Source organism: Pogona vitticeps, chromosome 1 (assembly GCF_051106095.1).
Source record: "Pogona vitticeps strain Pit_001003342236 chromosome 1, PviZW2.1, whole genome shotgun sequence".
Classification (NCBI taxonomy): Eukaryota; Metazoa; Chordata; class Lepidosauria; order Squamata; family Agamidae; genus Pogona; species Pogona vitticeps.
This window is the reverse complement of record NC_135783.1, coordinates 225,681,752-225,695,748: the sequence shown is the minus strand read 5'-3', so window position 1 is coordinate 225,695,748 and position 13,997 is coordinate 225,681,752. Positions and strand designations below refer to the sequence as shown.

The window sequence follows — 13,997 nt, the reverse complement described above, 5'->3', positions numbered from 1 at the left end:
GTTTTTTTCCATCCTGGGGCTCCCAAGGGCTTTAACAAAGCAAAAGGGAACCTTGCAGTCTAAAATAGAGAGACAGGAAATTTTTAATGAGTGTAAGCTAAACGTTTCTACTGCTCGATCCAAGTTGAACTAGGTGAAAATTTACACAACGTGATTTTGCCCGGTGTGTAGCAGTTGCATGTTTTGGAAGGGTGAAATACAACATGCAGTCTTACACTTGTTCATGCTGCTGAAGACAAAGAAGATATCTACTGCCTTATTAGGAAACCAGACTTTTTGAGCTTACTGATAATACCCATCTGAGAAGGAGCACTTCTGCAGTACATTAAAAAGATTGTTTTAAACAAAGCCATTTAGGCAGTTGTGGATAGCTGGTGAATTAGTTCCTGCTTGTGAAAATGTAGTTCTTCTCCAGAAACCTTATTTGCTTCTATTAGCAACTCTGCCACTGACTGCTTTAGGAACTACAATTAAGCTGACCTTTTTCCACATTAACCGTGGATTTGTTTTTATTTTTATATCTCTATTGAACAATGCCGTTCATATACCCTTTGTTGACCTTTAAAGTTATAATTTCAGTTTCTCACTTTGGATTTTCTTTTGAAGACTCATCTTTGGATTTGCTTTATCTGAAGACTCATCTTGGCTTATTTGTGTTCTCTTATTAGGATAAGAAGTCTTATTTGGATGTAATTCACACCTACACTGAAGTCCATGGAACTGTCCATGGGACAAGTGCTATCTACATGCCCAGCTATGTGAAGAACCATGGGATCCTTAGTGGACGGGATTTACAGTTTCTGCTAAGAGGGACAAAGGTTGGTTAGCTGGTAATTTTTTAAAAAAATAACAATTGTTTACAATTAAGTCTGCCTGTTACATTAAAATATTTTTTCTGAATTCTTTTAAAGTATAGCATTTGGCATGTTATACTAATGGGTACCATAGGTAAAGGTAAAGCTTCCCCTTGACAATTTTTGTCCAGTCATGTTCGACTCTAGGGGGCGGTGCTCATCCCTGTTTCCAAGTCATAGAGCCAGCGTTTTGTCCGAAGACAATCTTCCGTGGTCACATTGCCAGTGCGACTTAGACACGGAACGCTGTTACCTTCCCACCGAGGTGGTCCCTATTGATCTACTTGCATTTGCATGCTTTCGAACCGCTAGGTTGGCGGGAGCTGGGACAAAGCGATGGGAGCTCACTCTGTCGCGTGGATTCGATCTTACGACTGCTGGTCTTCTGACCCTGCAGCACAGGCTTCTGCGGTTTAGCCCGCAGTGCCACCACGTCCCTGGGTACCATAACAGTCCCTATTTACTTGCACAGTAATATCTGGTGTTCTAAAGTTTCCATTTGTTTTTGCTGATGTCTGTGTTTAAAGATTATGCAATTCTGTATGCATTTACTTCAGGATAAGTTCCACTGAGCCCAGTTTTCTTTTGTGTAGGTGAGCATGTAGTTCCACTATAGATTTCTAAAGAAAGCTAACTTTTTCTTTCCAATGTTGGCCCATATCCTCTTGCCTACTTATGCTGGCATAACACAAAAAGTGTATCTTTTTTAGATGACTTGTCTAAAGTTAAGTCATCACCGTGGATATTCTCTGAATACCAAGTTGTGTGATTCAGTGTTCATTTGATAATATTAATGGCTGATTTTTTAACTTGGTGCAGTTTGCCCCCAAAAGGTATGCCATTCACATAGCTGTGGAAGAGGTTTATGGCCACCATTTCTCTGAAATATTCTGAGGTCTATGATCTAAACTGGTTTAGGGAGAGTCCACCGTATTTACATGCCTCTTCAAATCACACAGGCTAAGCAAAAGTATTTCTCTTCTACTGTGCTGTTGCTCTGTGCCATTAAATTGGAACCAACTAACAGTGATTAGACATGGGCACTTTGGATCCAGGGGATACAAATACAAAGCACAGCATCACAGGTGCCACAGTGGTCCATTCCTGCCCTCCAGAACCCTCCTGATCCACTCAGTGGTCTCCGTGCAGTGGGCACATCCGTCAGCATCATTGTCACACCGATTGTGGAAGTAGTCCAGCCAGTGTTTCCTCATCTCTTCCCCACAACTGACCACTCCAGCAAAGAGGCGGGAAGATGAGCCTCCCTGCTCAGCTGCTGAGTGGCGGGCTGAGGGGAGAGGCAGGGAAGTGCCAACCGGACTACGCCCACGATTGGCGTGACAATCTGATGGTGGCACACACCACACAGAGCCCAGTGAGTGGACCGGGCTGGTTCTGGGGGGAGGAATGGACCACTGTGGCACCTGTGATGCTGCGCTTCACGTTCATATCCCCTGGATACGAATATGAACTGCCCATGTCTAATCACTGTAAGTTGGTTCCAGTTTAATGGCACAGAACAACAACATAGTAGAAGAGAACTTTTGTTGAGCCTTTGTGATTTGAAGAGGCATGTAAATTAGGTGGAGCCCCTGGATACAAATATGAAGCACGGGGATCTTAATAGGGCTTTCAAGGTAAGTGAGGCTTTCGAGGAGTCGCTTTAGCAGTTCCACACCCCCAGTGATTTTCCATTGCTGAGTGGGGATTCGAACCCAGGCCCCCTAAGTTCTAGTCCATCACTCTTATCCATTAAACCACACTGGGTATCCCATTGTGCCATACACAGAACAAATTGAGGTAATAGCTATGCTTCTTTCTTATAAAAGAAAGAAACAAGCAAATGCTGCATTCACATGAAGAAGAGATAACATTTGAAAGCAATGTTGTATATTCCAAAAATATTTTGGAAATTCTATAACCCCCCAGAGTATGAGTTTTCCTAATACTAATATGAATATTATAAACATACAGTTTAGCAGATAATTTTACTAATTTCTGTAATTCAAGCCTTCAAGTAGACTTGAAAGTGTATGCTTGCTTTAAACATTTTAATGGAAGCTTTTCCTTTTAAGATGAAGCAAAATTTTAATCTGGCACCCGATTCTTGATGGTTTTCACACGTGAATAATGTTGCCTCTATGAAGGTAGCATTTTCAGTCCCAGTAGTTATTTAAAGTGAATGCAGTGGACAGTTATTGCTGCATTTATTATTAAGTGGTAACAGAAATCTGTGTACTATCAAGAGGTCAAGGCTCCAGTCTCTTCCCTCAGGAGCATTTGGAAAATATGTTGACAGCATAGAAGAGAGAAAATGTTCAGGCAGTACTGAGGTAAAAACTGAAGTATCCAACAGCATCTTTTTCTGTAACTAATTCAAACCAGGCCGCTACTGAATTGCTAGTGACATCTTAAATCCTTTAATTAACGGTTCCGCCCTGTTTCTGTTGAATCTAATTAAAGTACATAATTTAATTGCTTATCACTCTGTGTCAGGGTTTTTGTTATTTGCTACGAGGGAATTGAAAAATGGATCATCTTCTTCTCCTTGAAAGTCAAATTCCTTAACACTACTTTAAAAAAAAAATTAGGAATGTGGTCAAATCTAATACACCTATCTGCTATCAGGTTTTCGTTTTCCTTCTTCCCATCTTTCAGACTATTCTCTTAACTTAAAGAAACTTGGTTTATACAGCTTACAACACCTTGCAGTCAGATGGTGCTTTGCCTCATTACTATATTGAAGGTACATATTCCTAATCTGCACCAAACATCCTTGTGCTCAGAGATCCAAAGTCATGCCCCTGCATGTCTGTTGGAGGTCTTCCGAGCAGGAATGTTGGTAGGTCTTGGGAACCGAGTCTCAAGTCCAAGTCTTAGTTTTTGGTACCAAGCCCCAAGTCTAAGTTGCAAGTTGCTTGCCCCCCCCCCCGGGAGGCTTGGGACTCAGGACTTGGAACCAAAGACTTGGGAGTCCCACTGCCTGCCCCCACTGCCATTAGCCTGCTGCTTCCACCTCCCCTGACACATGTGCTGACTAGCTAATAGGACAGGACAGGCAGCCCTCTGAAGCAGAAGGAAGGCAGAGGGCCTTTCATAGTGACACTCTAGCCTGCTGTACTCTGAGGGCAGGTGCTCCGACCCACCTCTCCCTATGATTCACCCTGGTGAAGCTGTATGGCAGGCTAGAGCGTCACCATGAAAGGCCCTCTAATGTGTGATGCCTTTGCAGATGGCGGTGATGGCAGCAGCAGGTAGGCCGGTGGAGCCGGGGGGGGCATAGGGACTTGACAGTGCAACTCAGACAAATGGATCCAAGTTGCAAATCTAGTCACAAGTCACCCCAGAATCCCTGAAGTTGAGTCCCAAGTCAAGTCATGGGTGCAACTTAAGTCCAACTCAGTGGTGAGCAGAGAGTTGTGAGTCGTCATCCCTGCTTCCAAGTGAATAACATGAAACAATCTTTGCCAGCAGTAGATGTGGGACTAAAGCTTGCCCTTTCTATAATGGTAGGGATGATTGTATGAAGTCTGGATCAAGGTTTACACTCAGATTGTGGCTTCAGACGATCATATCCCACAAAAGTTCCAAACTCGTCTGGAGACTTTCTAAGATGCCACAGATTTCTGTGCTTACAACTGTGATAGCTGCAAAGACATCTCAGGAGTGCCTTTCTGATAAATTACTTGGACCATCACATGGTTAACTGGGCAGTGCTCAGTTTGGCTGATCAGTTAATAGTGAAACTTCTACTTTTCATATATTATAGGAAGCAACAAAAAAGGAAATGCTGAGTGTGACGGGACAATACAAAGCTAGGAATAAGTTGTAAATCACCCATGTTCCCCTGTCATCTCACAAGGAATATGAAAACAATGTCTAAGAATAGCTTTTTTCGTTCACTTTTCCACTTAACTTTGGTTTAAATGGAGTCACACACATGCCATTACTGTATTCTTTGCTGCCATCTGCTGTTGATAGTTGGAAGATCTGCCCAACATTGTCACTCTTGCCAACTACCCTGCAAGAGAGAGCTTTAACCATTTCAGATGTAAGCAGGGGTTCCTTACTAGATTGTCACTTCTGAAAAAGACTGGGTCTCCACTGCATTACTGTGAACTACACCACCTTGATTGGCAGGTCATACACCATGGGATATTTACATGTAGGCCTTGGAAGGAAATGTAAGCTGCATTTAAAACTTGGTGTCAGTTGTAAATTGTGTGTGGTCATCGTCTTACAATAGGATGGGGGAATAATCACATACTTGAATGGTTTAGGCTCTACAAGTTCCATTTCAAGTGCTCTGGTGTGTGGTTCAAGTAAAGCTGTCTAGAGAGGAGCGTGCTAGCCGTGCGCCCCGTTTACCATCACATCTCATGTGTAGAAAGAGATGGTCTAAAGAGGAAAGGTTTCTCTGTCGCTTGGAGGCTTTCCATATGATTGGGACCTCTGTAACCTCATGTGGAGAGTAATGACTGCGAGATGGGGCCAGCACACTCCCAATTCTCATATGAGGGCTGAAATCTTGTTGTGCAGCTCCATAGGAGTTACATCAGCAGTGTCAGCAAATTGCAGCTGATTAAAGGTTTGCTTTGCTGATTTCAGGATGCACATGAATGACTTTATCACATTGTGTAAAAGTCATGTTCAGCCAAAAACTGCCTTTAATCAGCAGGGATCTGCTGCTGCTACTGAGGATGATGATAACTTCATCCCTGTTGTGCATGTAGAGCTGTGTGACAGGATTTCAGCCATTGACTTCATACAGTGTGTCAGTAGGCCTTAAGTGTCATGTGGGTTTCAAGTATCTGGGGCTAATGCCTGAGTCCTTCATTCTTGACACATATTTGTATCTCACAGCTCTTTGTTGGCCTTGGTTTTCCATATGAGGGACCTGCTCCTCTGGAGGCCATTGCTAATGGATGTGCATTCCTGAATCCAAAGTTTAATCCACCCAAAAGCAGCAAAAATACAGACTTCTTCAAAGGCAAGCCAACCCTCCGAGAGGTATGTAGTCACCACCCATGTTTATAGTTCCTCTTGGTGTCTTTTTTTTTAATTGGACATACTTGTTTGATATATGAACAGTACATCATTTTCCAAACAGCATACCAGAGATTAATTAGTTGGGAGATAATGATGTAGGATTTGGAGGAGGCTTGAGATTATTGCCTTGGTGAATACTCCGCAGCATCTTTTGGGTGAAGAGAACTTCCCTACTCCTTTAGGTCCATAGGACTTGGTTGGAAGGAACAGGTCTTCTTTAGAAGTCTCATCTATACAAAATTACAGAGTAGCTTTCCCCACACTGGTGCCTTCTGGATTTTTTGGACTACCGTTTCATGATACTGCACCATTGGCCATGTTAGGTGAAGTTGTTCAGCACTGTACTCCAAAATATATGGAGGTTTCAGATTGGGGCAGGCTCTCTTGTAGATTAATCAGGTAAACACAGTCTTCCATGTGATGAACTGTGAAAGGTTATGGCCAGAAGGGAATATAACCATCAGAATAAGGCAGGAGCACTCATTGAAAAGCCTAAGGAAAACAGAATATTAGTCCTTCAGTTTGATGGTGGTAGTTGGAGGTACTTCATTGAATTGTCCAATCAGTGCAATGTTTGAAGATCTCACTTGTGTATAGTTAGTAAAACTCTTGCCCTTTTAAACCCAATGACCCCTTCTTCTTTCTACTTGCTTGGGTCCAGTTGCGATAAGGCTTCTTTTTTTTATGTCAAGGGGCTCGTACATTCTGCATCTTCATGTATGGTTAAGAAACTTAAATATTTTCCAGCTTTCAACAAGTGAATAAATACAGCACCATTTACACTGCTTTGCTAGATTTCTTTATTTGTTAATAGCAGCTTGTCCCAAGTCCTGGTCCCTGTTAGATCACATAAGCCTTTACTCAGTTTTTTCATTTGCCTGAATATTCACCAGGAGAAAGGTGGCATAGAAATGAAACAAACAAGATGAATATAGTGGTGCCTCGCATAGCGATTGCTTTGTATAATGATGAAATCGCTTTGCGATGAAGATTTTGCTATTGCTTTTGCGATCGCTTTGCGATGTTCCCTGTGGGGGAATTTCGCTTTACGATGATCGGTTCCCTGCTTGGGGAACCGATCATGGCAAAGCAATGCTTTTTAAACAGCTGATCGGCACTGCACTACCCCCCAGAGCTCCTGCATAAATAGGGGACAGCGGGAGGGGGGAGTGGGAGCGCTCCAGGTTGGCGCCTCAGGAGGAGGGAGGGAAGGAGGGGCGAAGGGCCTGGCCCCAATCCCCGCGCGTACCCCTGGGGTGCCGAGCCAGAGAGCCCTCGTGGCGGGAGGCACTGCAAAGGAGTAGGCATCCGCCCAGGACCGGGATCAGGGCAGCAATGGCAGGATGGGGAGCGGAGCACCAGAGAACCCCCTCCTCACCCTGTCTGCGCTCCCTCTCCCTCACTCTTGCCTGGCCATGGAGACCGGGCGTCCGGGGTTGGCTGGCTGGCTGGCTGTGAGTGGTGCGCTCCTTCCCGGCTGCCTGCCTCCAAGCCCTCGCTGGCTGGAGACAGCCGCGCTCCCTACCCCTCGCTCTCGCCCAGCCATGGAGACCGGGCATCTGGGGTTGGCTGGCTGGCTGGTGGTGAGTGGCGCGCCCCTTCCCGGCTGCCTGCCTCCGAGCCCTCGCTGGCTGGAGACAGCGGCGCTCTCTCCCCCTCACTCTCCCCCGGCCATGGAGACTGGGTGTCCGGGGCTGACTGGCTGGCTGGCGGTCAGTGGCGTGCCCCTTCCTGGCTGGCTGCCTCCGAGCCCTCGCTGGCTGGAGAAGGCCGCTCTCCCTCCCCCTCGCTCTCACCTGGCCATGGAGACCGGGCATCCGGGGTTGGCTGGCTGGCTGGCGGTGAATGGCGCACCCCTTCCTGGCTGCCTGCCTCTGAGCCCTCGCTGGCTGGAGACAGCCACACTCCCTGACCCTTGCTCTCGCCCCGCCATGGAGACCGGGCATCCGGGGCTGGCTGGCTGGCAGTGCTTTGCCATGATCGGTTCCCTGCTTGGGGAACCAATCATCGCAAAGCAATGCTTTTTTTAACCCGCTGTTTTCTGGGACGGATTCCTCACTTACCGAGGCGGCAAAAATGGCAGCCCTATGGAGGATTTCTGCTTAGCGGTGAGTTTATCCCCCATAGGGGTTTTTATTTCCGTATAGCGACGTTTCCGTATAGCGACGATTTATCCAGAATGGATTATTGTCGCTATGCGGGGCACCACTGTATTTATAACATAGCAAAGCTGATGCCACCTGAATTCTGCATACTGACTTCAGTAAACAAGTGCAAACAAATGTCTAGATATTACAGTGTTTTTTTCTCATAATAAATAAGTTTGTTATTATATCAGTGTACTGAAGCATATTTACTTAGTTGGTCTGGTTCCTGGAAAAAGCAATCAAATAGGCCATTAACTTCATAAAGGACAGGTACAACATGAAATTCAATTTTAATTGCGGGCTGCTGGTAACAAAACAAAATAAAGTAATTATCATTTTCAGAAACCACATGAACAATACATTTGTTAGCAATGCTTGTAAGTGGTACTGTGATCCTGGTAAGACAGCATTAATAATGTGTTAAACAGTTGTTCTGTATGTCTGTCTAAAAACAAGATTTTACTTCCTCAATATAAAATCACTCTGTGATACTAGAGACCTATTTTGCAACCAATAAGTGTGTAATCCTGGTTTTCTCTTCCAAGGTAAAGTTCATACTCCCTGACAGTTGTTTGCCTCCATTGTTTCACACTTCAACTGATGGGGAATCTATAAAACACCAACGGATTTTTGTTTGGTTTTCCTAAACAGGATACTGTATGCAAAGCTTTTAATGGAAAAGAATAAAACTACTTTAAGTGGCTGAAATCATTGATCCATTGCAGACAGTATAAACCTGAGATTTCTTAATAAAAGTGAGAATGATGTCCACAACAATGATGTTTGATCTTTTTTTTTCAGCTGACTTCTCAGCACCCTTATGCTGAAGTTTACATTGGGAAGCCTCATGTTTGGACTGTCAACATCAACGATCTTTCTGAAGTTGAGAAGGCTGTGAAAGCAATTTTGAATCAAAAGGTTAAGAAATCCAAAATTGTCTGCTTTTGTAATTAGAGTATAAAGATGTTTCTTGATCAAACAGAAGCCTTAAATTAATGTTTTCTTTCTATTCAGTATTTTTGTTGTAATGTGATAACTCGCAATTAATGTCTTCATGATGATAATGTCTATTCTGACTTATGGCAACCTTTTCCTGGTTTTGATAGACAGAAAATACTTAGAAGTGGTTTACTATTCGTTTTTTCTGCATGCATGCATGCATGCATGCATGCATGCATGCATGCATGCATGCATGCATACATACATACATACATACATACATACATACATACATACATACATACATACATACATACATACATACATACATACATACATACATACATGACAAAGTACAACTGCATCTCCAACAAGAAAGTTGACTTTCTGTATATGGAAAACTAGCAATTATTAAGGTAAAACACAATGGCCAAAATACAATTTGTCAAGGTGTAACATAATGTTATGCTGTTGTAAAGTTGCTGAGTATTTCACCCCAGCAACAAGGACTCCACAAGGCAACTACATAATTGGTCATGCGCTGACAGAAGCACTTGGTGGACAACACTTCTGCCTTGATCCATTTGTAGCTTCTGGGGCTGTAATGTCTAGTTGTCCCCTTGTAGCTACTCAGCCAGATTCCAGCCAGTGAGAATGTTTGTCTGGTTACAAAAAGCTTTCATGAAAAGCTTGAGACAGGAAATGCTATCGTACTGAATGTTGTTGAATGGTTTTATAGTTTACTTTTATGAAGGCAGAAATATACATAATAAATATACATCACGTTATTAAAGTGTGTGTTTACAAATGAGATTAATAAACACTATAATAACCAATAGGAGGGCCTGGCGTGCTGTGGTCCATGGGGTCACGAAGAGTCGGGCACGACTAAACGATGACGATAATAACCAGTACCTTGTTGGAACATGTCACACAACGGCATTTTTTGTTGATCTTTTTAAAAAATCTTTATATCATTTGATAGTTATGTTAGAATAGTACATACATACATACATACATACATACATACATACATACATACATACATACATACATACATACATACATACATACATACATTTTTATTGAATGTCAACAGACCGTTTCAATATTACATAGCAAAACATATAAATATAAATTATAAAATGATAATAAACAAGTATAAGTGTGCATAAAAATTATCTTTAAAACAACTACTTAAAACAAACCCCATTGACACTCCAGGTAACCTCTTAGTGGTTATACCTAAGTAGCGAACCTCTTTAGTGGCATATCTCAACTAAACAGACCCTTTACTTATCGTATTAAAAATAAAAAACTAGAATGCCTATATTTTTCTTTTAACAGATTGAACCTTACCTGCCCTTTGAATTCACATGTGAAGGAATGCTCCAGCGGATGAACGTGTTCATTGAGAAACAAGTAGGTTTTTCATATCATTTGCTCTCTGTGTGCACTCAGTAGATTTTTCTGGTGGAAGACACTCTTTTATAGCTGTTCGTTTTGCTTTTAACAACCAGAACTTGAGAGAGGTATTTGTAGCTGTGTAACAAATTCACAGTGTTCACAGTCCTTATCTTTTAAATAATACATTATTCTCATGGTCTTCACTAATCAAACGTTTATATAGTAGCAGATTATAATTAAGATGCATCCAAATAGCTGAAGGAGCACCTCATTTTCTGGATGTGAGGATGCAGCTGGTTGCTGCTTGGTCTGGGCATCATCAGATTGCCATTCATGAAAGTGGCCTTTTGTTATGCTTTGTTGGGGCAAATGTGTGTTTCAGCATTTGGGACTCAGATTTCACTTCTGTCCTCCACCTAGTTTCTTGCCCAGTGGGTTTGTCTTGCCTTTGTCAGGCAAAAGATAAATACAGAAAACAAAAATGTTGTGGCACCTTGAAGACCAATTGCTGTATTTGAATGTGAGCTTTCATGGACAAACTGACCTTGACAGTTTACCTTCTAAGAAATAAGTATTGGAGCAGAAAACTATGGGTCAAAAAAAATGATTTTCAGCTTTAGAACCCAGGCCATGTACTTAAGTTCCTGGGCAAGTTATTTTTCTTTTAGCCTTGCCTGGCTATAAGATTTCTGGGAAAGCAGTGTTCCACCATTAGTTGCACTCTCCATAGTGGGTGGGCATGTCCCTCTCCATAGCATCCTTTCTCTGAAAGCACGAGTCTGCCCACCCACCCAAGAAAGTTGGGGACCCCTGTTGTATGTCTTGTTTGCATCCAGATTAGATGTCAGTAATGCCTTCTGCACTGCCTGTCTTCGGGAACTGGTTCTGATCATCATCTAGTGCAAAATATTGCAGTTAAGAGTTTTGGCCGAGATCGTATTTTTTCAGCATGTAGCTATAGCATGGTTTAGTTTTCACCAGTTCCTGTTTTGCTTCCAAGTCCAATTCAAAGTCCTCATCACTACTCATCACTTTTGGGAACAAAATACTTAAAGGACTTTCTCCTTTGAGGAATGACTGGGGAATTGTGATTTATTGGCCAAAGTTCTGTTGCTTAGTGTAGTAAGTCACAAACAAAGTAGGCCCATTTGTGAGTTAACCCCTGTGTAGGTTCCAGTGATTCAATGGGCCTACTCTAGTTATAACCTACTATGCTTGGCAAGGGGATGTGAGCCGCAGCCTGCTTGAATTCTGTGCCAGGAGGTACAGTAGTCTCAAGTTCTGGATGGAAATCACTAGATAAGATGCCTGATGAGTCATAAAAAGTCCACTTTTTAAATTTTAGGATTATGTCTCAAAACAGTGCATGAAATATTGGTTTTATCCGTTTCCATTGCAGATCAGTCGTTTGGAAAAATGTATCAGTTTGTGAGGCTAATTACAAATCGAGAAATCAAAGTTTTTTGTAGAATTTGGAGAAGGGTTTCAGTGAAATAATATGAAAACAGCATTAGTTTCAAGCCTATTCCAGTGTGTGGTGAAACATGTGTTTGGTTACAGAGTCATAATGAAGATGTGTCACCACAGATGTCCACTAGCTGTATTCATTGTCTGATTTCATTGTAGTGACCCTAAGCAAATATTTTTGCAGGAAAAACAAGCTGAGTGGGGTATGGGGAATGGAAGAAATCAGCTAAGTATTCTCAACAGATTTCTGTTGACTGTGTCAGCCTGATAGAGGTATTTCAGCAGGATGGACTAAATTCAGCTTGTGCCTGTCATTAGAGAATTACAGGAGCATCATGGGTGTCCTTCTTTGCTAGTTATCATTCATGTATTGTAATATCCTTGGGTGGTGAAGCAAAACAGATAGATGGTTGAGGGCTAGGCAATGTTCTGTCTGCCTAATACTACATTTATCCTCTAGTTTACAGTAGAAGGGCTTGTGCATGGCAGTGCATTGTGTTGGGTTTATCTGGAACTTCGAAGTTTACATGCCTGTGCCTGGATCTGGTCCTGGTCCTGAAATACAATGGATATACCCAGTCACTGGCCAGAACCCTACTGGTTTTTGCATAAGATCTGCCCCTATTTGCAATGGCTAATTGCAGCTAACTGAAAAGGTGACAAGCCATGTTTTGGTTGTGTGCCTGGTTATGCACATAATGCACCCCAATATGCATCCCAGCACCTCATCAGTTTGTGGCAATTAGCCGTGTGAATATCAGTACGGTTCCAGTCACCATCTTTCAGTCTAACCTTCATCACTTTGTCTATAAAAGAAAGATCAACTTTTGGACCTGTCAATGTAATGGAATTCCTGCATGCTTTTATTTAGACAGAAAAAAACATGCAGATTTGGCAGAGTTCTTGGTTGTGAAAGTCTTGCAATTGTGACTGGATTGGCTACAGATTATTTAATTGAAGAATATGAAGTAAGCTAAACATACTAAATTATTTAATTGCAAGTATTACATGTAACTGTATGAAATACACGATTATTCTTTCAGGACTTTTGTCATGGGCAAGTGATGTGGCCTCCATTAAGTGCCCTTCAGGTTAAAATTGCTGGGAGTGGAAAGTCTTGTAAGCAGGTTTGTCAAGAAAATCAGCTTATCTGTGAGCCGTCCTTTTTTCAGCACCTGAACAAGGACAGAGATCTCTTGAAGTAAGTATTGTGCCTCATTGGAGAAGAAAACCAAGGTGGCATTCTGATTATATTTTGAGTGTTATCCTAAAATATTGTTTTGATCTAAACTCATAGCAGCAGATCAGAAGCTGAAGCTCGTCAGAATCTTGAGGGACAGATACTTTGTGGCCCTGGAGTCATAGTGTGTTGGTGTGCATATTAAATATATCTATATAAGCATGGAGATAGAGGGAACATAATTGGATTTACGTTACACGTGCTAAAAACATAGCTAAATCAGCTTGGTTTTCTGACATCCTACAATAATTGGCAACTCTCAGATCTTCATATCAGTTACCTTTCCCTAGAGTGGTTTGCCCCACGTTAGAAAAGGAAGCTCTGTATCTTCTATATATTTTCTTATGTGAAAATACTAGACATCTGCATTTGTTGGGAACTGACTGCTAAATCAGAGTTTGCTGATATGTATGCCCATAATAGAAGAGTCACCTGAGAGAATTGTTGTATAGTATCATTCTGTTTAGTGAAGTAAGCTGTGGAGTGAAGGAGGTAATTGCAGGGTAGCCTTCCATCACAGCCACTCCTGAACATTATTACTGCCTTTTTCAATTATAGGAACATTGCTAGGATTAATAAGGCACACATTTGTCTTGGTAGAGCTTTGCCACTGGTTTTTACTTCAGTAATGGTCACCATGGCTACACACTCCCAAGACATGTAGATTCTCATAACCTTTTTCTGCCCAGTTGTTTCTGCATGTGTTAGATTTTTGGAAAGAATGTGAATGGATGAGCTTTCCTATATACTGAGGAGGGTGATTGCTGCTTTCCAGAACATTGGTCCTACAACCGTAACAAAGAACCAAAGAGTGCCTTGTTTTAGAACAGCCATGTGACATTCATTCCTGAATTCCTAGCTAGCCAAAGTCAGTACCATCTCAAAGCAAAAGTA

General features: G+C 42.2%; 1 protein-coding gene across 2 annotated transcripts in view; it reads left to right on the top strand.

Moving 5' to 3' along the window:
* The window catches only part of MGAT5 (alpha-1,6-mannosylglycoprotein 6-beta-N-acetylglucosaminyltransferase), a 148,766-nt gene that overhangs the window by 127,639 nt on the left and 7,130 nt on the right, over positions 1-13,997 (top strand). For both annotated transcript variants that reach the window (XM_072984188.2, XM_072984195.2), the window contains exons 12-16: positions 669-818; positions 5,718-5,864; positions 8,852-8,968; positions 10,337-10,411; positions 12,907-13,064. In XM_072984188.2, the coding sequence (XP_072840289.1) occupies positions 669-818; positions 5,718-5,864; positions 8,852-8,968; positions 10,337-10,411; positions 12,907-13,064 (647 nt within the window). The remainder of the gene's footprint in view (positions 1-668; positions 819-5,717; positions 5,865-8,851; positions 8,969-10,336; positions 10,412-12,906; positions 13,065-13,997) is intronic.